General features: G+C 48.0%; 1 protein-coding gene across 1 annotated transcript in view; it reads left to right on the top strand.

The window, feature by feature from the left end:
- The window catches only part of ephb4a (eph receptor B4a), a 63,179-nt gene that overhangs the window by 14,541 nt on the left and 21,821 nt on the right, over nucleotides 1-26,817 (top strand). Inside the window, exons 2-4 of the mRNA XM_071364453.1 lie at nucleotides 6,069-6,139; nucleotides 9,969-10,250; nucleotides 10,501-10,891. Of these exons, the coding sequence (XP_071220554.1) occupies nucleotides 6,069-6,139; nucleotides 9,969-10,250; nucleotides 10,501-10,891 (744 nt within the window). The remainder of the gene's footprint in view (nucleotides 1-6,068; nucleotides 6,140-9,968; nucleotides 10,251-10,500; nucleotides 10,892-26,817) is intronic.

The following is a 26,817-nucleotide window of genomic DNA, read 5'->3' on the forward strand; positions in this document are numbered from 1 at the left end:
GAAGATCTGGAGTCTTTATTGCTTTCTAGGGTGGTGGAAGGTCAGGATTCTTTACTGCTCTTTTGGGTCCTGGAAGGTCAGGAGTCTTTACTGCTCTCTGAGGAGGTGGAAGGTCAGGATTCTTTACTGCTCTCTGAGGTGGTGGAAGGTCAGGAGTCTTTACTGCTCTCTGAGGTGGTGGAAGGTCAGGAGTCTTTACTGCTCTCTGAGGTGGTGAGTCTTTACTGCTCTCTGGGGTGGTGGAAGGTCAGGAGTCTTTACTGCTCTCTGGGGTGGTGGAAGGTCAGGAGTCTTTACTGCTCTTTAGAGTGGTGAAATGCCCAGAGTATTTTCTTCTCTCTGGGGTGGTGGAAGGTCAGGAGTCTTTTTGTCTCTCTGGGGTGGTGAAAGGTCAGTATTCTTTACTGCTCTCTGGAGTGGTGGAAAGCCTGGATGAGGTACGGCTCCATCTTACAGGGATCAGCCTTTGGTCTACAAAAAGCAGCAGGCTGTGTGTGTGTGTGTGTGTGTGTGTGTGTGTGTGTGTGTGTGTGTGTGTGTGTGTGTGTGTGTGTGTGTGTGTGTGTGTGTGCGTGTGCGTGTGCGTGTGTGTCAGGGTTGTGCTCAAATCAGAATAGAATTGAGAATGTCTCGTTCTTGAAATGGAATTGAATTTGAATTGAAGTATTAAACAGGATACAGAATTGCAATTCGAATTTGAATGAAAGGAAATAGAATTGAATTCAGTGAAATTAAATGAAATTAAATTCAAAGGCCTCTTCTATTCTATATTAGGTGTAGTCTATACAAATATACATCTTGTACATAAAACATCAAACATGTTGTTAATTACATGCATACAAAAAAATATTGTTGAAATAACTGGTTTTCCCGATAAAGGAAAATGAAACCTATATGTGAATAGTCTAATTTTAATTATATTTAGTTTCACCCTCAAGTTGACCCTAAAGACTTCAAAAAGAAGCCAAACGAAAGAAATGGTTGGTGGAAATATACTGTAACTGGCTATTCTAAGCACTAAGGTTAAAAGAGTATATGAACATTGTTTCCAGAGAAATGTGATATATTCTTTGGTATCTGGAAGTGTGAACTGTCAGATATAATTAAATTCTCATGTTATATGACTGACTGGAATTTATTTGAATTGTACTAGTTAAATTCTTCTTCCTGTCACTCAAACTCAAATTCTATATCCTGTGAGGTGTGGCCAAATCAATTTGAATTTCAACTCATGAGTTGGATGGGAGTCAATTCCAATATTCTGAATGGATCCCAACCCTGCACGGTGCTATCTAGAACCTTAAAGGGTTCTTTGGTCGTCCCCATAGGAGAATCCTTTGAAGAACCCTTTTTGGTTCCAGGTAGAATCCTTTTGGGTTCCATGTAAAACCCGTCCCACAGAGGGTTCTACCTGGAACCCAAAATGATTCTACCCGGAACCAACAAGGGTTCTCCTATGGGGACAGCCGAAGAACCCTTTTTTCTAAGAGTGTCGTGTGTGTGTGTGTGTGTGTCTGTACATGTGTGTGTGTTCAGTCAGCCCCAGTGTGTTCAGTCAGCCCCAGTGTGTTCAGTCAGCCCCAGTGTGTTCAGTCAGTCCCAGTGTGTTCAGTTAGCCCCAGTGTGTTCAGTCAGTCCCAGTGTGTTCAGTCAGTCCCAGTGTGTTCAGTCAGTCCCAGTGTGTTCAGTCAATCCCAGTGTGTTCAGTCAGTCCCAGTGTGTTCAGTCAGCCCCAGTGTGTTCAGTCAGTCCCAGTGTGTTCAGTCAGCCCCAGTGTGTTCAGTCAGTCCCAGTGTGTTCAGTCAGCCCCATTGTTTTCAGTCAGTTCCAGTGTGTTCAGTTAGCCCCAGTGTGTTCAGTCAGTCCCAGTGTGTTCAGTCAGTCCCAGTGTGTTCAGTCATTCCCAGTGTGTTCAGTCAGTCCCAGTGTGTTCAGTCAGTCCCAGTGTGTTCAGTCAGTCCCAGTGTGTTCAGTCAGTCCCAGTGTGTTCAGTCAGCCCCAGTGTGTTCAGTCAGTCCCAGTGTGTTCAGTCAGCCCCATTGTTTTCAGTCAGTTCCAGTGTGTTCAGTTAGCCCCAGTGTGTTCAGTCAGTCCCAGTGTGTTCAGTCAGTCCCAGTGTGTTCAGTCATTCCCAGTGTGTTCAGTCAGTCCCAGTGTGTTCAGTCAATCCCAGTGTGTTCAGTCAGCCCCAGTGTGTTCAGTCAGTCCCAGTGTGTTCAGTCAGCCCCAGTGTGTTCAGTCAGTCCCAGTGTGTTCAGTCAGCCCCATTGTTTTCAGTCAGTTCCAGTGTGTTCAGTTAGCCCCAGTGTGTTCAGTCAGTCCCAGTGTGTTCAGTCAGTCCCAGTGTGTTCAGTCATTCCCAGTGTGTTCAGTCAGTCCCAGTGTGTTCAGTCAGTCCCAGTGTGTTCAGTTAGCCCCAGTGTGTTCAGTCAGTCCCAGTGTGTTCAGTCAGTCCCAGTGTGTTCAGTCAGCCCCAGTGTGTTCAGTCAGTCCCAGTGTGTTCAGTCAGCCCCATTGTTTTCAGTCAGTTCCAGTGTGTTCAGTTAGCCCCAGTGTGTTCAGTCAGTCCCAGTGTGTTCAGTCAGTTCCAGTGTGTTCAGTCATTCCCAGTGTGTTCAGTCAGTCCCAGTGTGTTCAGTCAGTCCCAGTGTGTTCAGTTAGCCCCAGTGTGTTCAGTCAGTCCCAGTGTGTTCAGTCAGTCCCAGTGTGTTCAGTTAGCCCCAGTGTGTTTAGTCAGCCCCAGTGTGTTCAGTCAGTCCCAGTGTGTTCAGTCAGTCCCAGTCTGTTCAGTCAGTCCCAGTGTGTTCAGTCAGTCCCAGTGTGTTTAGTCAGTCCCAGTGTGTTCAGTCAGTCTCAGTGTGTTCAGTCAGTCCCAGTGTGTTCAGTCAGTCCCAGTGTGTTTAGTCAGTCCCAGTGTGTTCAGTCAGTCCCAGTGTGTTCAGTCAGTCCCAGTGTGTTCAGTCAGTCCCAGTGTGTTCAGTGAGTTCCAGTGTGTTCAGTCAGTCCCAGTGTGTTCAGTCAGTCCCAGTGTGTTCAGTCAGCCCCAGTGTGTTCAGTCAGCCCCAGTGTGTTCAGTCAGTCCCAGTGTGTTCAGTCAGTCCCAGTGTGTTCAGTCAGTCCCAGTGTGTTCAGTCAATCCCAGTGTGTTCAGTCAGTCCCAGTGTGTTCAGTCAGCCCCAGTGTGTTCAGTCAGCCCCAGTGTGTTCAGTCAGCCCCAGTGTGTTCAGTCAGTCCCAGTGTGTTCAGTCAGCCCCATTGTTTTCAGTCAGTTCCAGTGTGTTCAGTTAGCCCCAGTGTGTTCAGTCAGTCCCAGTTTGTTCAGTCAGTCCCATCTCAATGATATCCTCCATTTACTGTTGGATGGGCTGTACTGTATCATATAGTTTTACATGTCTGTACATGCATATATATAAACCCTCAGACAAACACACACATGCATCCTGTCTCATAAAACATAATGATAGAGCAGTGATAAACACTGATTACACACACACACACACACACACACACACACACACACACACACACACACACACACACACACACACACACACACACCTCACACACACGGCTGCCGTACCGGGCTGTGCCTGGAGGGGGTGACTGCTTTGTTTCCGCTGTTCCTTATAAATGATCATCATAGGACATCAGCAGGAGCAGGTGAGGAATGGCACAGTGTGTATATGGGTGTGCACGTGACTCAATTCTAAAGTGGTGCACCTGTTACCACCGTGAAGACGGTGTATAATTTGTTTTCCTGTGAACTTGAGGTAGAACACAAACTGGGGAAACACCTCACCACCATATCTTCCCATTCCTCCATTCCCCAAGGATGGAGTTACACTTTTTACACTCCTGTCTAAAGCTGAGAGCGACCCTGCCGCTCCCTACATCAGCCCTCATCCTCCTTACCCCTTCACCCCTCAGCCTCCTCAACCCTTCACCCCTCATCCTCTTCACCCCTCATCCCCCTTCACCCCTCATCCTCCTCAACCCTTCACCCCATATCCTCCTCCCCCTTCACCCCTCATCCTCCTAAATCTTCACCCCTCATCCTCCTCAACCCTTCACCCCTCATCCTCCTCACCCCTTCACCCCTCATCCTCCTAAACCCTTCACCCCTCATCCTCCTCCCCCTTCACCCCTCATCCTCCTCAAGCCTTCACCCCTCATCCTCCTCAAACCTTTCATCCCTCATCCTCCTCACCCTTCATCCCTCATCCTCCTCAACCCTTCTTCCCTCATCCTCTTCACTCTTCATCCTTAATCCTCCTCAACCCTTCACCCCTCATCCTCCTCACCCCTTCACCCCTCATCCTCCTCAACCCCTTCACCCCTTATCCTCCTCAATTCTTCACCCATCATCCTCCTCAACCTCCTCACCCCTCATCCTCCTCACCCATCATCCTCCTCTATCTCCTCACCCCCCAACTCTCCTTGCCTCCCGGGTGTCCATCTCTTTATTCAGGGTGTTGGACTGTGGTTATCAGCCCTCTGCAGCCTGCTAGTCCCAGGGAAAGATGGGAGAAGAGTGTAGTTGAGAGACGGGGGGGAAGGAGGGAGAGAGAGAGGGAGGGAGATGTCAGGGCTCTCAGGGACTGTCAATGGAGATGAAGAAAGCGAGAGAGAGAGAAGTGTTTAGTTCGTCAGAGAAGACTGTTAAAGCCAGGCACAGGTATCAAATGAGCCTCAGTGTAACGACAATCTGTCAAACCTGCAGGATTCTTATCAAATTGGAATTATTGATGGCATGATTCTGCTCTGTTCAAAAGACAGCTCACCCAGAGAACACACAAGTGATAGAAACCTTTCATTCTATCTTTCCAAAAGCAGACTGTGCCAGAGAGTGTACCAAGATAGATAAAAGTAATTCCCTTTTGAGACAAAGGCAGGGTGGGGTGAGAGAGAGGAAGGAAGGAATTGAAGAGATAAAGAGAGATTTTGGTGTTTGTGCATGGTGCTCTGAGGAGGTGTAATCATAGATCAAAGGAAGCCTGGTAGTGGGGAGACGATGTGGGCACGGCTGGGGATGGTCATGTGACTGGCTTACCTGCAGACAGCCTGACCCCTGAGAAGGACCCCTGCAGGGAAACCCCTTAGGGATGGACAAACAGGACATGGTTTTAAAACACACCACTGGGCTTCAGATGGAAGGAAACCTCATCCCATCAATAACTAATGGTCAGCTCACAATACAGGAGCGAGCCAGTCTACTGAGGGACGGCTGGGGGAAGAGACATTTTCACAGGAAAATAAATAATTTCAGTTCCGTTTGCCTGTGATATTTCTGCATTGTTCCTCTTCCGTTCTCAATCCGTATTGAATTACTCAATCATAGCAGAAATGTTCTGGCTGTAAGAGAGCTGGTATTCGGCCGACGCTTCGGGAGATTACACAAAATCATTTCATTTTTAATCACAGCTCACGGCTGGAGGGGTGTGCATGTTGTTCAGTAGGTGTAGGCGCAATACAAGCGTGTTTGTGTGTGCACTGTGAATACATGAGAGTGAGCTTGAGTGTTGTGTGTGTGTCTGTTGTGTTGTGTATGTGAATTTGGAATATACCCTTGTTCCCACAGCTAGTCCCAATGTCCCCCTCTCCCCCTGAGGACAGAGAGGTTTCTCAGCAGGTTATTTTTAATCTAGAAACAAGGGGGAGGCATTAAGCCAGACCTGTATGATACTGACCACAGACATGGAGGAGCGTTAGGGAGGGAGGGAGGGAGGGAGGGAGGGAGGGAGGGAGGGAGGGAGGGAGGGAGGGAGGGAGGGAGGGAGGGAGGGAGGGAGGGAGGGAAAAGAACAGTGTCTATTTGGCACAGAACTCTGTTTCTCACTATCTAATGTCCCTCTCAGTAGTGACGTATCATCAACCCCCCCCACCCTCGTTACATTGAAGCAGTGGGTATAGCTAGAGCTACTTGATTTATACATGACACAGTTCTACTGCCTCAACCAACTGAACACGGGGAGCACTGTGACAGTTTGTATATCTGTATTAAAATGTCTCTGGGTCTACTGTTGAAGTGTGTGTGTCCTTAGCATGTTGTTACGTGTCTGTCTTCACAGAGGTCCTGATGAACACTAAGACAGAGACGTCAGATCTCAGATGGACCGTCTACTCCCATGACAACCCTCAGGTGTGTATATTGACCCCCAAATGGATCCTCTCATTCTCTTCTAGTTTCTCTCTGGGAGATTCTCAATTGGAAAAAAGTCTGTCCTCTCCTCAGCTCCTCTGATCCTCCGGGACCCAGGAAACTGAGGTCGAGTGTCAATTCGTTAGTAGGTGAACAGAGGGCTATGCTCCCCTCCTCGATTACCTACTTCGGCAGAGGATTCACAAGAGAAAAACAAGTTGAGATTCTCTCTCTCTCTCTCTCTCTCTCTCTCTCTCTCTCTCTCTCTCTCTCTCTCTCTCTCTCTCTCTCTCTCTCTCTCTCTCTCTCTCTCTCTCTCTCTCTCTCTCTCTCTCTCTCTCTCAATTCAATTTCAATTTAAGGGGCTTTATTGGCATGGGAAACATACACACACACAGCAAGTGAAATAGATAATAAACAAAAGTGAAATAAAGAATAGAAAATGAACACTAAACATTACACCCACAAAAGTTCCAAAATGATAAAGACATTTCACGTCATATTATGTCTATATACAGTATTGTAATGATGTGCAAATAGTTAAAGTACAAAAGGGAAAATAAATAAGCATAAATATAGATTGGATTTACAATGGTATTTTTTCTTCACTGGTTGCCCTTTTCATGTGGCAACAGGTCACAAATCTTGCTGCTAGATATGGGAGTTTATCAAAATTGGATTTGTTTTCGAATTCTTTGTGGTTCTGTGTAGTCTGAGGGAAATGCAGTTGAAGTCGGAAGTTTACATACACCTTAGCCAAATACATTTAAAATCAGTTTTTCACAATTCCTGACATTTAATGATAGTATAAATTCCCTGTCTTAGGTCAGGATCACCACTTTATTTTAAGAATGTGAAATGTCAGAATAATAGAAGAGGGAATGATTTATTTCCGCTTTTATTTCTTTCATCACATTCCCAGTGAGTCAGAAGTTTACATACACTCAATTAGTATTTGGTAGCATTGCCTTTAAATTGTTTAACTTGGGTCAAACGTTTCGGGTAGCCTGCCACACCTAATTTTCCTCCCTCATGATGCCATCTATTTTGTGAAGTGCACCAGTCCCTCCTGCAGCAAAGCACCTCCACATTATGGCCAAACAGTTCTATTTTTGATTCATCAGACCAGAGGACATTTCTCCAAAAAAGTACTAACTTTGTCCCCATGTGCAGTTGAAAACCGTAGTCTGGTTTTTTTATGGCAGTTTTGGAGCAGTGGCTTCTTCCTTGCTGAGCGGCCTTTCAGGTTATGTCGATATAGGACTCGTTTTACTGTGGATATAGATACTTTTTGTACCTGTTTCCTCCAGCATCTTCATAAGGTCCTTTGCTGTTGTTCTGGTATTGATTTGCACTTTTCACACCAAAGTACGTTCATCTCTAGGAGACAGAACGCGTCTCCTTCCTGAGTGGTATGACGGCTGCGTGGTACCATGGTGTTTTTTCTTGCGTACTATTATTTGTGCAGGTTAGAGGTCGACCGATTATGATTTTTCAACGCCGATACCGATTATTGGAGGACCAAAAAAAGCCGATGCTGATTTTTTTAAATGTATTTATTTATTTATTTGTAATAATGACAATTACAACAATACTGAATGGACACTTTTATTTTAACTTAATATAATACATCAATCAAAATCAATTTAGCCTCAAATAAATAATGAAACATGTTCAATTTGGTTTAAATAATGCAAAAGAAAAGTGTTGGAGAAGAAAGTAAAAGTGCAATATGTGCCATGTAAAAAAGCTAACGTTTAAGTTCCTTGCTCAGAACATGAGAACATATGAAAGCTGGTGGTTCCTTTTAACATGAGTCTTCAATATTCCCAGGTAAGAAGTTTTAGCTTGTAGTTATTATAGGAATTATAGGACTATTTCTCTCTATACCATTTGTATTTCATATACCTTTGACTATTGGATGTTCTTATAGGCATTTTAGTATTGCCAGTGTAACAGTATAGCTTCTGTCCCTCTTCTCGCCCCTACCTGGGCTCAAACCAGGAACACATCGACAACAGCCACCCTCGAAGCATCGTTACCCATCGCTCCACAAAAGTCACGCCCCTTTTAGTGCAAGGGGAACAACTACTCCAAGTCTCAGAGCGAGTGACATTTGAAACGCTATTAGTGCGCACCCCGCTAACTAGCTAGCCATTTCACATCGGTTACACCAGCCTAATCTCGGGAGTTGATAGGCTTGAAGTCATAAACAGCGCAATGCTTGAAGCATTGCGAAGAGCTGCTGGCAGACGCACGAAAGTGCTGTTTGAATGAATGCTTACGAGCCTGCTGCTGCCTACCATCGCACAGTCAGACTGCTCTATCAAATATCAAATCATAGACTTAATTATAACATAATAACACACAGAAATATGAGCCTTAGGTCATTAATATGGTCAAATCCGGAAACTATAATTTCGAAAATAAAACGTTTATTCTTTCAGTGAAATACGGAACCATATTCCTGCTAAATATTCCTGTTACATTGCACAACCTTCAATGTTATGTCATAATTACGTAACATTCTTGCAAATTAGTTCGCAACGAGCCAGGCGGCCCAAACTATTGCATATACCCTGACTCTGCGTGCAATGAACGCAAGAGAAGTGACACGATTTCCCTAGTATTGCCTGCTAACCTGAATTTCTTTTAACTAAATATGCAGGTTTAAAAATATATACTTCTGTGTATTGATTTTAAGAAAGGCATTGATGTTTATGGTTAGGTACATTCGTGCAACGATTGTGCTTTTTTTGCAAATGCGCTTTTGTTAAATCATCCTCCGTTTGGCGAAGTTGGCTGTCTTTGTTAGGAAGAAATAGTCTTCACACAGTTCGCAACGAGCCAGGCGGCCCAAACTGCTGCATATACCCTGACTCTGTTGCACAGAACACAAGAGAAGTAACACAATTTCACGAGTTAAAAGAAATTCATGTTAGCAGGCAATATTGCCTAAATATGCAGGTTTAAAAATATATACTTGTGTATTGATTTTAAGAAAGGTGTTGATGTTTATGGTTAGGTACACATTGGTGCAACAACAGGGTTTTTTTCGCGAATGCGCTTGTTAAATCATCACCCTTTTGGCGAAGTAGGCTATGATTCAATGATAAATTAACAGGCACCGCATCAATTATATGCAACGCAGGACAAGCTAGATAAACTAGTAATATCATCAACCATGTGTAGTTAACTAGTGATTATGTTAAGATTGATTGTTTTTTATAAGATACGTTTAATGCTAGCTAGCACCTTACCGTGGCTCCTTGCTGCGCTCGCATAACATGTAGTCAGCCTGCCACGCAGTCTCCTCGTGGAGTGCAATGTAATCGGCCATGATCGGTGTCCAAAAATGTATGACAACTTGAAATCGGGCCCTAATTAATCGGCCATTCCGATTAATCGGTCGACCTCTACCTCCAATTGACTCAAATTATGTCAATTAGCCTATCAGAAGCTTCTAAAGCCATGACATCATTTTCTGGAATTTTCCAAGCTGTTTAAAGACACAGTCAACTTAGTGTATGTAAACTTCTGACCCACTGGAATTGTGATACAGTGAATTATAAGTGAAATAATCTGTCTGTAAACAATTGTTGGAAAAATGACTTGTGTCATGCACAAAGTAGATGTCCTAACTGACTTGCCAAAACTATAGTTTGTTAACAAGAAATTTGTGGAGTGGTTGAAAAACCAGTTTTAATGACTCCAACCTAAGTGTATGTAAACTTCCGACTACAACTGTATGTGTCTCTAATAATGATGTTTCATTGATGGTATTGCTATCTAACCATCTCTTCTCCTCACTTCCCACCCTCTGTCTCAGTGGGAGGAGGTGAGTGGTCTGGACGAGGAGAACAACAGCGTGAGGACCTATCAGATCTGCCAGATGGATGGCGCCTCCAGCCATTGGCTGCGCAGCGGGCTGATCCAGCGGCGGGGAGCGTCCCAGGTGTACGTGGAGCTGCGCTTCACCATGATCGAGTGTTCGTCCAGAGTCACACACCACCGCAGCTGCAAAGAGACCTTCAACCTCTTCTACTACCAGGCCGACTCTGACGAGGCTACACCCACTCACCCATCCTGGATGGAGAACCCCTATACTAAGGTACACAGCTACTGTACACACACACACACACACATCAACAGTCAACAACAAAACCCTCCTCGATGGAGAGAACCCCTGCATCACGGTGAACAGCTGTACACATGCTGACATACACAGCTACACTGAACACACACAAACCCACTGGAATGGGAGCTCTTCAAGTAGACTTTTGGGATGTTGAATTCTATGTCGAGATATTACTTCCTGTGTTTGTGCTGACCGTCTGCCTCTCCCTCCTGTCATCCTGTAGGTGGACACAGTGGCTGCAGACTTCCTGCTGAGGAAGGGCGGGGAGCGTAAGTTCAATGTGAAGACCCTGCGGCTGGGGCCTCTGTCTAAGAGGGGTTTCTACCTGGCCTTCCAGGCCCAGGGAGCCTGCATGGCCCTGCTGTCTGCCAGGGTGTTCTTTAAGAAGTGTCCCGCACTGGCCAGCTCCCTGTCCTCCTTCCCTGAGACCGTACCCCGCACCCTCGTACAGGAGGCCCAGGGGGTGTGTGTGGACAACGCTGCCCAGCAGGGGCCCCGGACACGCACACCTAAACTCTTTTGTGGAGAGGACGGCCAATGGGTGGGCCAGCCCACTACCTCCTGTGGCTGTCTGCCCGGGTACGAGCCCGCCGACGGACACACCCGCTGCTCAGGTAAGGGGGGGTTGGAAGACAAGAGAGGATAATATGCTGTCTCATCTGTTTAGATGGGAAGCTATTCTCTCTGTCCTTTGACTCACTCACTCTCTCTCACACTCACTCACTCACTCACTCTCACCCTCTCTCTCTCTCTCTCTCTCTCTCTCTCTCTCTCTCTCTCTCTCTCTCTCTCTCTCTCTCTCTCTCTCTCTCTCTCTCTTTCTCTCTTACTCATACAGAGAGAGCTGAGGCTTAAACAATGAAACAATGGAGGTGGCGGGTGGGGATGGAGGATGGGGGGGTGGGCGAGCGGGGGACAGAAGAGAAGAGGCTTACATAAGCAGTATTATACCAGTGAGAGTGATGGGGTAGGGCCTGGGATATTGAGGGGACTGAGGGAGGTCAGGGGGCGCAGAGCAGAGGTCAGAGGTGAGGGCAGTGTCACAGGGCTGGGCGGCTGAGGGTGGCGTTTAGGACATTGTAGGACTGTTTGTCAGTCAGACCCAGTGAATCAGTCATTAATGGAGGGAGGAGAAGAGAAGAGGGAGGAGAAGAGAGGAGGGAGGAGAATAAAGGAGGGGAGAGGAGGGAGGAGAAGAGAGGAGGGAGGAGAATAAAGGAGGGGAGAGGAGGGAGGAGAAGAGAGGAGGGATGAGAAGAGAAGAGGGAGGAGAAGAGAGGAGGGAGGAGAATAGAGGAGGGAGGAGAATAAAGGAGGGGAGAGGAGGGAGGAGAAGAGAGGAGGGATGAGAAGAGAAGAGGGAGGAGAAGAGAGGAGGGAGGAGAATAGAGGAGGGAGGAGGATAAAGGAGGGGAGAGGAGGGAGGAGAAGAGAGGAGGGATGAGAAGAGAAGAGGGAGGAGAAGAGAGGAGGGAGGAGAAGAGAGGAGGGAGGAGAAGAGAAGAGGGAGGAGAAGAGAGGAGGGATGAGAAGAGAAGAGGGATGAGAAGAGAAGAGGGAGGAGAAGAGAAGAGGGAGGAGAAGAGAAGAGGGAGGAGAAGAGGGGGAAGGAGTCGAGAGGAGGGGGAGAAGAGAGGAGGGGTGAGATGGGGGGGGGAGAAGAGAGGAGGGGGGAGAAGAGAAGAGGGCGTGGAAGAGAGGAGGGAGGAGAAGAGAAGAGGGAGGAGATGGAGGAGGGATGAGAAGAGAAGAGAAGAGGGAGGAGAAGAGAGGAGGGAGGAGAAGAAAGGAGGGAGGAGAAGAGAAGAGGGAGGAGAAGAGAGGAGGGAGGAGAAGAAAGGAGGGAGGAGAAGAGAAGAGGGAGGGGAAGAGAGGAGGGAGGAGAAGAGAAAAGGGAGGGGAAGAGAAAAGGGATGAGAAGAGGGGGAAGGAGGAGAAGAGAAGAGGGAGGAGAAGAGAGGAGGGATGAGAAGAGGGGGAAGGAGTCGAGAGGAGGGGGGAGAAGAGAGGAGGGGTGAGATGGGGGGGAGGAGAAGAGAGGAGGGGGGAGAAGAGAAGAGGGCGTGGAAGAGAGGAGGGAGGAGAAGAGAAGATGGAGGAGATGGAGGAGAAGAGAGGAGGGAGGAGAAGAGAAGAGGGAGGAGAAGAGAGGAGGGATGAGAAGAGAAGAGGGAGGAGAAGAGAGGAGGGAGGAGAAGAGGGAAGAGAAGAGAAGAGGGAGGAGAAGAAAGGAGGGAGGAGAAGAGAAGAGGGAGGGGAAGAGAGGAGGGAGGAGAAGAGGAGATGGAGGAGAAGAGAGGAGGGAGGAGAAGAGAAGAGGGAGGAGAAGAGAGGAGGGAGTCGAGAGGAGGGATGAGAAGGGGGGGAGGAGAAGAGAGGAGGGAGGAGAAGAGAAGAGGGAGGGAGGGGAGAGAGGAGAGAAGAGAAGAGGGAGGAGAAGAGGAGAGGGAGGAGAAGGGAGGAGAAGAGAAGAGGGAGATGAAGAGAGGAGGGAGATGAAGAGAGGAGGGAGGAGAAGAGAAGAGGGAGAAGAAGAGAAGAGGGAGGAGAAGAGAGGAGGGAGGAGAAGAGAGGAGGGAGGAGAAGAAAGGAGGGAGGAGAAGAGAGGAGGGATGCGAAGAGAAGAGGGAGGAGAAGAGAAGAGGGATGAGAAGAGAAGAGGGATGAGAAGAGAAGAGGGATGAGAAGAGGGGGGACGAGAGGAGGGAGGAGAAGAGAGGAGGGATGAGAAGAGGGTGAGGAGACGAGAGGAGGGAGGAGAATAGAGGAGGGAGGAGAAGAGGGGGGAGGAGAGGAGGGAGGAGAAGAGAGGAGGGATGAGAAGAGGGTGAGGAGACGAGAGGAGGGAGGAGAATAGAGGAGGGAGGAGAAGAGGGGGGAGGAGTCGAGAGGAGGGAGGAACAGAGAAGAGGGAGGAGGGAGGAAAAGAGAAGAGAGGAGGGAGGGAGGAAAAGAAAGGAGGGAGAGTGAAGGTAAAGCATCTACCGTTACCGGTACATCAAAGCCAACCTACCTACAGAGAGAGAAGCAGGGGGGTATTCCCCCTTGGGCACTACAACTCCCATAATGAGATTAATTATCCATGTACAGCCACACACACACACACAGACACACACAGACACACAGACACACACAGACACACACACACACACACACACACACACACACACACACACACACACACACACACACACACACACACACACACACACAGACACACAGGTGGAGAGGGACAGATGGACAGAAATGCAGATAAAATGAACATTTCCTGGTGTTCTATCTTCCCCTCCTCCATGTCAGTGGTTAGATGTGGTATGATGCTGCTCTGACAGGTCGCTACAGGAACACAACAGCAGATGACTGAAAATGGAGGATAAGATACGGCAATACATCTCTGCCATTCTAACACACACACAGTGCAGACCACTCCTCTTCCTCATATCCACGCCATCACACACACACACAATGCCACAGGCCTCTGTCTAGCTAATTAAAATTCTGTGAACTTTCAATAAATTCCCTGTTTTTTTTCAAAATCCCGGTTGGAAAATTCCCAGATTCAGGAAGGAATATGCAGGAAATCCGGAATCTTCCAACCAGGATTCTGTAAAACCAGGGAATTTATTGAAAGTTCCTGGAATTTTGCAACCCTAGTCACATTCCACACGCTGCTCTAAAGAGAAAGGGAACACACACACTCTCTGTCCTCCTTTCTCTTTCCTCTCTCTCCTCCTCTCTCTCTCCTCCTCTCTCTCTCCCCCTCTCTCTCTCTCCTCTCTCTCGCCTCCTCTCTCTCTCTCTCTCCCTCTCTCATCTCTCTCCTCTTTCACTCTCTCCTCCTCTCGCTCTCTCTTTCCTCCTCTCTCCTCTCTCTCCCTTCCTTTCTCTCCTCTCTCTCCTCTCTCCTCTCTCTCTCCTCCTCTCTCTATTCTCTCTCTCCCTTCTCTCTTCTCCTCACTCTCTGTCTCCTCTCTCCTCTCTCTCCTCTTCTTTCACTCTCTCTCCTCCTCTCGCTATCTCTCTCCTCCTCCTCTCTCTCTCCCCTCTCTCTCTCTCTTCCTCTCTCTCTCTTCTCTCTCTCCTCTCTCTCCTCTGTCTCTCTCTCCTTTCTATCTCGCTCGCTCTCTCTCTCCTCCTTTCTCCCTCTCCTCTCTCTCTCTCCTCTGTCTCTCTCTTCTCTCTCTCCTCTCTCTCTCTCCTCTCTCTCCTCTCTCTCTCTCCCCTCTCTCCTCCTCTCTCCTCTCTCTCTCCCCCTCTCTCTCTCTCCTCCTCTCTCTCTCCTCTTTCACTCTCTCTCTCCTCCTCTCGCTCTCTCTTTCCTCCTTTCTCCTCTCTCTCCCTTCCCCTCTCTCTCTCTCCTCTCTCTCTATCATTCTCTCTCTATCCTCCTCTCTCTCTCTCCCTTCTCTCTCCTCTTCTCTCTCCTCTCTCCTCTCTCTCCTCTTCTTTCACTCTCTCTCCTCCTCTCGCTCTCTCTCTCCCATCTCTCTCTCTCTCTCTCTTCCTCTCTCTCTCTCTCTTCTCTCTCTCCTCTCTCTCCTCTGTCTCTCGCCTCTCTCCTTTCTCTCTCTCTCTCTCCTCTCTCTCTCCCCTCCTTTCTCCCTCCTCTCTCTCTCTCCTCTGTCTCTCTTCTCTCTCATCTCTCTCTCTCCTCTCTCTCTCTCTTCTCTCTCTCTCTCTCTCTCTCCTCTCTCTATCCTCCTCTCTCTCTCTCCCTTCTCTCTCCTCTTCTCTCTCTCTCTCCTCTCTCTCCTCTTCTTTCACTCTCTCTCCTCCTCTCGCTCTCTCTCTCTCCCCTCTCCTCTGTCTCTCTCTCCTTTCTCTCTCGCTCTCTCTCTCTCTCTCCTCCTTTCTCCCTCTCCTCTCTCTCTCTCCTCTGTCTCTCTCTTCTCTCTCTCCTCTCTCTCTCTCCTCTCTCTCCTCTCTCTCTCTCCCCTCTCTCCTCCTCTCTCCTCTCTCCTCTCTCTCTCCCCCTCTCTCTCTCTCCTCCTCTCTTTCTTCTCTCTCCCTTCTCTCTCCTCTTCTCTCTCTCTCTCCTCTCTCCTCTCTCTCCTCTTCTTTCACTCTCTCTCCTCCTCTCGCTCTCTCTCTCCCCTCTCTCTCTCGCTCTCTCTCTCTTCCTCTCTCTCTCTCTCTTCTCTCTCTCCTCTCTCTCCTCTGTCTCTCGCTTCTCTCCTTTCAATTCAATTCAATTTGCTTTATTGGCATGACGTAACAATGTACATATTGCCAAAGCTTGTTTACAATGTAAAAATGAGAATCAAAATTGTCAACGGGACAACAGTAACAACAATAACCAAGGGTCAAAATAACCATACATTGAACAATAACAATAAACATACAGTAAAGGACATGTGCAGGTTGGTTGGTCTGTCAGACACTGTCCCTCAACTTATGGCAGGCAGCAATGTAGTGCGCTGCCAACCCACAGCTCTCTGCGTCCTCCCCCAACAGGATGGGTAGCCTATCCTCATCAGAGAGGTCTTTGAAACCTTGAATAAGAGTTTCAAATTTGGGGAAATGACACTCTCTAATTGTTTTATATTTTTGACATTTTGTCAGGAAATGCAGCTCCGTCTCAGGTTCTGCTGTTGTGCAGTGGTTGCACAGCCTTTCCTCTACAGGGAGCCAGGTTTTCCTGTGTCTACCCTTCTCAATGGCAAGGCTGTGCTCACTGAGCCTGTACTTTGTCAAGGTTTTTCTAAAGTTTTGATCAGTAACCATGGTCAAATATTTAGCCACGGTGTACTGTCGATTTAGGGCCAGATAGCACTGCATTTTGCTCTGTGCTTGTGCTTGTGTTTCCCAATAAGCAATATAGTTTTGTTTTGACTGTGTTGTAATTTGGTTTATCCTGATTGATTGGATGTTCTGGTCCTGAGGCTTCAGTGTGTTAGTAGAACAGGTTTGTGAACTCAGCCCCAGGACCAGCTGGATGAGGGGACTCTTTTCTTTGTTCAGCTCTTGGTATTGCAGGGCTTGGTAATGATATGAGAGGGGGTCACTGTATTTTAGATGTTTCCAAAACTTAATTGCTCTTTTTTGAGTTTTTATTATTAGTGGATATTTGCCTAATTCTGCCCTGCATGCATTGTTTGTAGTTTTCCTCTGGACATGTAGGAGAATCTTACAGAACTCTGCATGCAGGGTTTCAATGGGATGTTTGTCCCATTTGATGAAATCTTGTTTTGCAAGTGGACCCCACACCTCGCTGCCATAAAGTGCAATTGGTTCAATGACATATTCAATTAGTTTTAGCCAAATTTTAATAGGTATTTCAATTTGAATTTGCTTTTTAATTGCGTAGAATGCCCTGCGTGCTTTCTCTCTCAGTTCATTCACTGCTTCATTAAGGTGTCCAGTTGAGCTTATTTTTAAACCTAAGTAATTGTAGTGTGTGCAGTGCTCTATATATTTTGTACCAATTGAGAACTTTGGTCTAATTCCCTGAGATCTGGATCTTCTCTGGAAAATCATTATTTTAGTCTTTTTGGGGTTTACTGCCAGGGCCCAGGTCTGGCAGTACTGCTCTAGCAGGTCCAGGCTCTGCTGTAGGCCATGTGCTGTGGGTGACAGCAGGCATAGGTCATCGGCGAAGAGTAGGCATTTAACCTCTGAATTATGGAGACTAACACCAGGGGCTGAGGATTTTTCTAGAATAGTGGCCAATTCGTTGATGTAAATATTGAAGAGTGCTGGGCTCAGATTACAACCCTGACGAAGGCCCCGCCCCTGGTTAAAGAATTCTGTTCTTTTCTTGCCAATTTTAATGCTGCACGTATTGCCAGTATACATTGATTTAATTATGTCATATGTTTTACCCCCTACACCACTTTCAATAACTTTGTAGAACAGTTCTGTGTGCCAAATAGAATCAAATGCTTTTTGGAAGTCGATAAAGCAAGCGTATATTTTGGTATTATTTTGGTGGACATGTTTATCTATCAGGGTGTGTAGGGTGTAAATATGATCGGTCGTGCGATGTTTTGGTATAAATCCAATTTGGCTTTTACTCAAGACATTGTGCTTATTAAGGAAGTTTAGAACTCTTACATTTATAATACTACAGAAAACCTTCCCCAGGTTACTGTTCACACAAATGCCTCTGTAATTGTTAGGGTCAAATTTGTCTCCGTTTTTAAAGATTGGGGTTATGAGTCCTTGATTCCAGATGTCAGGGAAATAACCTACACTCAGGATCAAATTAAACAGTTTTAATATAGCCAATTGAAATTTTGCACTAGTGAGTTTGAGCATCTCATTTAGGATGCCATCAGGTCCGCATGCCTTTTTAAATTTGAGAGCCTGAAGTTTCTTATAGAGCTCCTGGTCAGTAATTGGGGAGTCCAGTGGATTTTGATTGTCCTTTATAGCTCTTTCTAATCCATTCAACTTCTCATGAATTTGGCGTTGTTCTGCGTTTGTGTCAATTTGAACGGTGTTGAAGAGTGTTTTAAAATGGGTTGTCCAAATGTCACCATTTTGTATCGCTAATTCCTCTTGTTTAGATTTTTTAATTTTTTTCCAATTTTGCCAGAAGTTGTTTGTGTTTATGGACTCCTCAATTAGCGTCAGCTGCTTTCTGTTGTACTGTGCTTTTTTGGTTCTGAGTGTACGTTTATAGAGTTTTAAAGTCTCACAGTAATGAAGGCGTAATTCACCATTATTTGGGTCTCTGTGCTTTTGGTTGGATAGTGTTCTAAGTTTTTTCCTTATAATTTTACAATCTGCATCAAACCAGTTGTCATCTGTGATCTTTTTGTTTTTGTTTTTTATCAATTTCAATTGTGCTTCTTTTGCCGTTTGCCTGAATATATAGTTGATGTTTTGTACTGCTAGATTGATGCCTTCTTTACTGTGAGTGAATGTGGTATCCAGAAAGTTATCTAAGAGTGTTTGGATATTTTGGTTCCAGGTTGCTTTCTGGTATTCTTCCGTGCTGTTTTGGGCCCATCTGTATGAATGTCTGATGTTGTACAGCTTACTGGGCTGTGAATGTGTGGTTGTTTCCATGTCTGTTCTTTTGAGGAACAATGTAATTTGGCTGTGATCAGACAGAGGTGTTAGTGGCTTGACAGTGAATGAGCTGAGAGAGAAGGGGTCAATGTCTGTGATCATATAGTCTACTGTACTGTGGCCAAGAGGTGAGCAGTAGGTGAATCTCCCCAAAGAGTCCCCCCGTAACCTACCATTGACAAAGTACAGACCCAGGCTTCTACAGAGCTGCAACAGATCCCTTCCGTTTTTGTTGACGGTGCTGTCACTGTTGTTTCTATTGGGGAGATTAAGACAGTTAGAAACATTATGGCCTGTAATAAAGCTGTCCCCTCGTGTGCTCGTTAGATCAGGTAGTGTTCCGTGTGGTCGTAGATCAGGTAGTGTTCCGTGTGGTCGTTAGATCAGGTAGTGTTCCTGTGTGTCGTTAGATCAGGTAGTGTTCCTATGTGCTCGTGATCAGGTAGTGTTCCTGTGTGCTGTTAGATCAGGTAGTGTTCCTGTGGTCGAGACAGTGGCCACGTGGTCCGTCCTTCCTCAAGCGGTGGGGAAGATCTCCTCTGAGTAATATGGGGATTCTGAGGGGGGGATATAAATTGCGCAAAGGAACACATATTTTTCTGTCAGTACAAGTTCTTTTTTCAGTTTTAACCAAATGTGATATTTGCCAATTTTGAGGGGATCAATTAGATGTTGTAGGTCGGATTTGTACCAAATGATCAGTCCTCCAGAGTCTCTGCCTCTATTGACAGAGCTGTGTTTTTGTGACGGCACAATTACCTCTCTGTAACCTGTGGGACAGTGAGTGACAATGTCAGCCTTACACCATGTCTCCTGCAGAATGATGACGTCAACATCTTTAAGATTTTTGTTGAACTCCAGTGCTAAACTCTTCAGTCCAAAGGTTGATGAGTTTAGGCCCTGAATGTTCCACATGCTAACTGACAGTGATTTCATGTTCCAAAAGAAAGAATAGCAGTCAGAAATACAGTAACTAACTATTAAGTTGTTAAGAGCGAGATAAACAGGATAACAGCTAACATTTTTTCTGTTATATATATAAACATTCCTATTCATTGAACAAGTACATTTTAGTACAATAGGTGTGTGTGTGTGTGTGTGTGTGTGTGTGTGTGTGTGTGTGTGTACATGCGTCCGTGTGTGTTTAGTGCAGTTTAGTGCAGATGTATTGGAGGAGCTGTTTAATCTCACTCAATCCCACAGGGTTCTCCTGTCCTCTGACGACCTCTGCGTAGCTGCGCTGGTCCTGCTGTTGGGCCCTGTGGAGTGGAGGGGGGCCAGGTCTGGGCCGTGGGGCTTCCTCTCTGGTCTGGTAGGGGTGGTGGTCTGGTGCGGGGTAGTAGGCTGGGCCCGGTCCGGTCTGGCTAAGCCGATGGAAGTGGTGATGGTCTGGTGGTGGGTGGGGCCTGTGGGGTGCGCTGGGTCTGGTGTGGCGTTGAAGGGGCCTGGGGCTCCTTGTTGGTGCAGTGGTCTGGTAGGGGTCTCTGGGTGGTCCTCTGTCCAGTGCGGCATGGGGTGTTTGTCTACCAAGTGCCACGTCCTTTAGAGACTTGACAAACATCCCTACTGTCTGCTTCCTCAGGTGGGAGTAGTTGTGCAGATGCTCTGGGGTGATTGTTGTGTGGTGAGCAACGTGTACGTTTGGGAGTAGGCCACACCCTCTGGTGATGTCAGCGTTGACTTTCTGAATGGTACGGTGATGGAAGTCTTTGCGGGGCAGCAGAGTGGAGATGGTGATGTGGGAGTTGGGGAACCGCTCAGAGGCCCTCTCTGCTACTCTGTTGACCAGCCTGCCTACTCTCTCCTGCTCCTCTCGCAGGTTGTTGGTGCCGGTGTGAATAATAATGTGGCCTGGTGTGCCAAAGTCAGGCTGGGACAGGATGTGGAGTGCATCCTGTGTTTTTGGGCACCATATTTTGCGCACCTTGTGTTGGGGGAAGAGTTTATCTTCTTGGATGAATTTCCCATTTGAGTCAATGAGGATGGCCACCTCAGTGGGTTTTACCAGATTAGTGTGTTTACGGTCTGGGGCTGGAGTACACAGGGCCTGTGTACATGGAGGGGTGTGTGGGGGTGTGTCAGGGGGGGCCAGAGAGCTTCTCTCTGTCGTAGGTGTCTCCATGTGAGCCTCCTTGTTGACTGGGTGTGTGGGTAAAGTGTTGTCGGTATGGGGGGGGGTTGTGGGTAAAGGTGGGTCGGTGGGGGTGTTAGGGGTGGTGAGGGGCTGCAGCTTCTCTCTGGGAGTCTCTACAGTCTGCTCTCTGTGCTGCAGCACCCTCTTGATGCCAGACAACTCCTTTGCCATCTCCTCCTTTACCTGCACCAGCTCTCTCCTCATGGTGGCCTTTACCTCCTCCAGCGCTGTGGTAAGGCTCTCTCTCAGCTCCTGGACAGAGTTCTTCAGCTGGGTCCTGCACTGGTTGATCTGGTCCTGTAGAAGCTCTGTGTCTGGACTGGTGGTGGTGTAGCTGGGGAGCTGCTCCTTCAGCTCAGTAACCCATACCTCTATCACTGCCAGCCTGTCTCTCAACAGGCTGATGGTAGTGGGGTCTTGGCTCTGGTGGTTGTAGGCAGGCAGGGGGGAGGATGGTCCTGCTGTTGGGGTGCCTGAGGTGAGGGGAGAGGTCGGGGTGCTGTCCTTTTCTTTTTTGCTTTCCGCTATCTTCATTAGGGTGGGGAAGTCCTGCACAACAGAGCTGAGTGCAGCCTCACTGCCCTGGACCATGACAGTGCCGTTCTGATACATATTTACTGTCAGAAACCTGTTTTCCTGGTCCTTATCGCTGTCCTCAAAAATGTGGATTTGCCTTCCCTTGCAAAATGTGGATTTGCCTTCCCTTGCAGATCCTCATTGACATAGCTAGCTACATAGCCGTCTTTGTATCAAAGATAATTGTGTAGTCTAGAGCGATTTTCTAGGTTAGCTAGCCAGCTATTGTCGTTCTTTTAACGCAACGTAACGTAATCAACACTGCTAGCTAGCCAGCTAGCCCCCGAATAGTGTAGTGTTAGCTAGCTACATAGTTGTCTTTGCTGTCTTCGTATCCAAGATAATTGTGTAGTTTAGAGTGTGTAGTTTTAGAGTGATTATCTTAATTTACCGAGGTTAGCTAGCCAGCTATTTGTCGTCCTTAACGTAGGAGACACTGCTAGCTAGCCAACAGCTAGCCAACGTCTACCGAATAGAACTTCCGCACTCAACAACCCGGTCGCATTCCGCTTCGCTCCACAGGTAGTATCACATTTTCATTTCATTTCATTACAGTACAACGGTTTGATTTGTTTGATCGTAGCTAGCTACATAGCTAGCTACATAGCCGTCTTTGTATCAAAGATAATTGTGTAGTCTAGAGCGATTTTCTAGGTTAGCTAGCCAGCTATTGTCGTTCTTTTAACGCAACGTAACGTAATCAACACTGCTAGCTAGCCAGCTAGCCCCCGAATAGCAGCACTGTAGAAACTATTACACTCAACGGAACGACTTGATTAGTGTAGTGTCAACAACGCAGCCACTGCCAGCTAGCCTACAAAGTCAACAACGCAGCCACTGCCAGCTAGCCTACTTCAGCAGTACTGTATCATTTTAATCATTTTAGTCAATAAGATTCTTGCTACGTAAGCTTAACTTTCTGAACATTCGAGACGTGCAGTCCACTTGTCATTCCAATCTCCTTTGCATTAGCGTAGCCTCTTCTGTAGCCTGTCAACTATGTGTCTGTCTATCCCTGTTCTCTCCTCTCTGCACAGACCATACAAACGCTCCACACCGCGTGGCCGCGGCCACCCTAATCTGGTGGTCCCAGCGCGCACGACCCACGTGGAGTTCCAGGTCTCCGGTAGCCTCTGGAACTGCCGATCTGCGGCCAACAAGGCAGAGTTCATCTCAGCCTATGCCTCCCTCCAGTCCCTCGACTTCTTGGCACTGACGGAAACATGGATCACCACAGATAACACTGCTACTCCTACTGCTCTCTCTTCGTCCGCCCACGTGTTCTCGCACACCCCGAGAGCTTCTGGTCAGCGGGGTGGTGGCACCGGGATCCTCATCTCTCCCAAGTGGTCATTCTCTCTTTCTCCCCTTACCCATCTGTCTATCGCCTCCTTTGAATTCCATGCTGTCACAGTTACCAGCCCTTTCAAGCTTAACATCCTTATCATTTATCGCCCTCCAGGTTCCCTCGGAGAGTTCATCAATGAGCTTGATGCCTTGATAAGCTCCTTTCCTGAGGACGGCTCACCTTTCACAGTTCTGGGCGACTTTAACCTCCCCACGTCTACCTTTGACTCATTCCTCTCTGCCTCCTTCTTTCCACTCCTCTCCTCTTTTGACCTCACCCTCTCACCTTCCCCCCCTACTCACAAGGCAGGCAATACGCTCGACCTCATCTTTACTAGATGCTGTTCTTCCACTAACCTCATTGCAACTCCCCTCCAAGTCTCCGACCACTACCTTGTATCCTTTTCCCTCTCGCTCTCATCCAACACTTCCCACACTGCCCCTACTCGGATGGTATCGCGCCGTCCCAACCTTCGCTCTCTCTCCCCCGCTACTCTCTCCTCTTCCATCCTATCATCTCTTCCCTCTGCTCAAACCTTCTCCAACCTATCTCCTGATTCTGCCTCCTCAACCCTCCTCTCCTCCCTTTCTGCATCCTTTGACTCTCTCTGTCCCCTATCCTCCAGGCCGGCTCGGTCCTCCCCTCCCGCTCCGTGGCTCGACGACTCATTGCGAGCTCACAGAACAGGGCTCCGGGCAGCCGAGCGGAAATGGAGGAAAACTCGCCTCCCTGCGGACCTGGCATCCTTTCACTCCCTCCTCTCTACATTTTCCTCTTCTGTCTCTGCTGCTAAAGCCACTTTCTACCACTCTAAATTCCAAGCATCTGCCTCTAACCCTAGGAAGCTCTTTGCCACCTTCTCCTCCCTCCTGAATCCTCCTCCCCCTCCCCCCCTCCTCCCTCTCTGCAGATGACTTCGTCAACCATTTTGAAAAGAAGGTCGACGACATCCGATCCTCGTTTGCTAAGTCAAACGACACCGCTGGTTCTGCTCACACTGCCCTACCCTGTGCTCTGACCTCTTTCTCCCCTCTCTCTCCAGATGAAATCTCGCGTCTTGTGACGGCCGGCCGCCCAACAACCTGCCCGCTTGACCCTATCCCCTCCTCTCTTCTCCAGACCATTTCCGGAGACCTTCTCCCTTACCTCACCTCGCTCATCAACTCATCCCTGACCGCTGGCTACGTCCCTTCCGTCTTCAAGAGAGCGAGAGTTGCACCCCTTCTGAAAAAACCTACACTCGATCCCTCCGATGTCAACAACTACAGACCAGTATCCCTTCTTTCTTTTCTCTCCAAAACTCTTGAACGTGCCGTCCTTGGCCAGCTCTCCCGCTATCTCTCTCAGAATGACCTTCTTGATCCAAATCAGTCAGGTTTCAAGACTAGTCATTCAACTGAGACTGCTCTTCTCTGTATCACGGAGGCGCTCCGCACTGCTAAAGCTAACTCTCTCTCCTCTGCTCTCATCCTTCTAGACCTATCGGCTGCCTTCGATACTGTGAACCATCAGATCCTCCTCTCCACCCTCTCCGAGTTGGGCATCTCCGGCGCGGCCCTCGCTTGGATTGCGTCCTACCTGACAGGTCGCTCCTACCAGGTGGCGTGGCGAGAATCTGTCTCCTCACCACGTGCTCTCACCACTGGTGTCCCCCAGGGCTCTGTTCTAGGCCCTCTCCTATTCTCGCTATACACCAAGTCACTTGGCTCTGTCATAACCTCACATGGTCTCTCCTATCATTGCTATGCAGACGACACACAACTAATCTTCTCCTTTCCCCCTTCTGATGACCAGGTGGCGAATCGCATCTCTGCATGTCTGGCAGACATATCAGTGTGGATGACGGATCACCACCTCAAGCTGAACCTCGGCAAGACGGAGCTGCTCTTCCTCCCGGGGAAGGACTGCCCGTTCCATGATCTCGCCATCACGGTTGACAACTCCATTGTGTCCTCCTCCCAGAGCGCTAAGAACCTTGGCGTGATCCTGGACAACACCCTGTCGTTCTCAACTAACATCAAGGCGGTGGCCCGTTCCTGTAGGTTCATGCTCTACAACATCCGCAGAGTACGACCCTGCCTCACACAGGAAGCGGCGCAGGTCCTAATCCAGGCACTTGTCATCTCCCGTCTGGATTACTGCAACTCGCTGTTGGCTGGGCTCCCTGCCTGTGCCATTAAACCCCTACAACTCATCCAGAACGCCGCAGCCCGTCTGGTGTTCAACCTTCCCAAGTTCTCTCACGTCACCCCGCTCCTCCGCTCTCTCCACTGGCTTCCAGTTGAAGCTCGCATCCGCTACAAGACCATGGTGCTTGCCTACGGAGCTGTGAGGTGAACGGCACCTCAGTACCTCCAGGCTCTGATCAGGCCCTACACCCAAACAAGGGCACTGCGTTCATCCACCTCTGGCCTGCTCGCCTCCCTACCACTGAGGAAGTACAGTTCCCGCTCAGCCCAGTCAAAACTGTTCGCTGCTCTGGCCCCCCAATGGTGGAACAAACTCCCTCACGACGCCAGGACAGCGGAGTCAATCACCACCTTCCGGAGACACCTGAAACCCCACCTCTTTAAGGAATACCTAGGATAGGATAAAGTAATCCTTCTCACCCCCCCCCCCCCCTTAAAAGATTTAGATGCACTATTGTAAAGTGGCTGTTCCACTGGATGTCATAAGGTGAATGCACCAATTTGTAAGTCGCTCTGGATAAGAGCGTCTGCTAAATGACTTAAATGTAAATAAATGTATGCCTTTCTTCGTGGTATAGCTGAAATGCCTGGTTACAGCTGTATGCCAGGCAGTAGTGTGGTCTGTGTAAAATAACAGGTTTGTAACAGTCCTGTTTTGTGAGCAGTCGGCAAACAAAGTTTCTGGGTTCTCCCTCAGAATTCTGTGTTTAAAATTGATTCTTCCTTTCTCTGATTTGATTTCTGCTGGGTATTCAAAAAAAAGCGGGGAAAGTCTCTCAGTTTCTGTCGCTGCTAACGCTGCTAGCGCTGCCTCAGTGGCCATGTTGCTATGGTTACCACCAGTAAACAGTTAGAGCTAGACGTTAAGCTAACTGACCGATTTGAATTTGGCTAGCTACCACGATGAAGATTGGTCTTTTAACTCACTCTCTGTCAATTTTTTCCTCCTTTGTTGATCTTCAGTTGTACAATTTGATTACCTATACATTTTTTGCTAATTGAATCGTGTCAATCTCGCTCTTAACAAACAAAAAGTTATAACAAGTCAGGAGCTGTTCCTCTGCATGACTTCTCTCTCTCTCTCTCTCTCTCCTCTCTCTCTCTCTCTCCTCCTTTCTCCCTCTCCTCTCTCTCTCTCCTCTGTCTCTCTCGCCTCTCTCTTCTCTCTCTCTCCTCTCTCTCTCCTCTCTCTCTCCCCTCTCTCTCCTCTCTCTCTCCTCTCTCTCTCCCCTCTCCTCATCTCTCATCTCTCTCTCTCCTCTCTCTTCCTCTCTCTCTCTTCTCTCTCTCTCTCTGTCTCTCTCTCCTCTCTCATTTCTCTCTCGCTCTCTCCTCTCTCTCTCCTCCTTTCTCCCTCTCCTCTCTCTCTCTCCTCTGTCTCTCTTCTCTCTCTCCTCTCTCTCTCTCCTCTCTCTCCTCTCTCTCTCCTCTCTCGCTCCCCTCTCCTCCTCTCTCTCTCTCTCTCTCTCTCTCTCTCTCTCTCTCTCTCTCTCTCTCTCTCTCTCTCTCTCTCTCTCTCTCTCTCTCCTCTCTCTCTTCTCTCTCTCTCTCCTCTCTCTCTTCTCTCACTCTCTCTCTTCTCTCTCTCTATCCTCCTCTCTCTATCCTCCTCTCTCTCTCTCCCTTCTCTCTCCTCTTCTCTCTCTCTCCTCTTCTTTCACTCTCTCTCCTCCTCTCGCTCTCTCTCTCTCCCCTCTCTCTCTCTCTCTCTCTCTCTTCCTCTCTCTCTCTCTCATCTCTCTCTTTCTTCTCTCTCTCTCTCTCTCCTCTCTCTCTATCATCCTCTCTCTATCCTCCTCTCTCTCTCTCCCTTCTCTCTCCTCTTCTCTCTCTCTCTCCTCTCTCCTCTCTCTCCTCTTCTTTCACTCTCTCTCCTCCTCTCGCTCTCTCTCCCCTCTCTCTCTCTCTTCCTCTCTCTCTCTCTTCTCTCTCTCCTCTCTCTCCTCTGTCTCTCACCTCCTTTCTCCCTCTCTCTCTCTCCTTTGTCTCTCTTCTCTCTCTCTCCTCTCTCTCTCCTCTCTCTCTCTCCTGTCTCTCCTCTCTCTCTCCCCTCTCCTCTCTCTCTCATCTCTCTCTCTCTTCCTCTCTCTCTCTCTTCTCTCTCTCTCTGTCTCTCTCTCCTCTCTCCTTTCTCTCTCGCTCTCTCCTCTCTCTCTCCTCCTTTCTCCCTCTCCTCTCTCTCTCTTCTCTCTCTCCTCTCTCTTATCTCTCTATCTCCTCTCTCTCTCTCTCTCTCTTCTCTCTGTCTTCTCTCTCTCTCTCCTCTCTCTCCTCTTT

Source organism: Salvelinus alpinus, chromosome 24 (assembly GCF_045679555.1).
Source record: "Salvelinus alpinus chromosome 24, SLU_Salpinus.1, whole genome shotgun sequence".
Taxonomy (NCBI): Eukaryota; Metazoa; Chordata; class Actinopteri; order Salmoniformes; family Salmonidae; genus Salvelinus; species Salvelinus alpinus.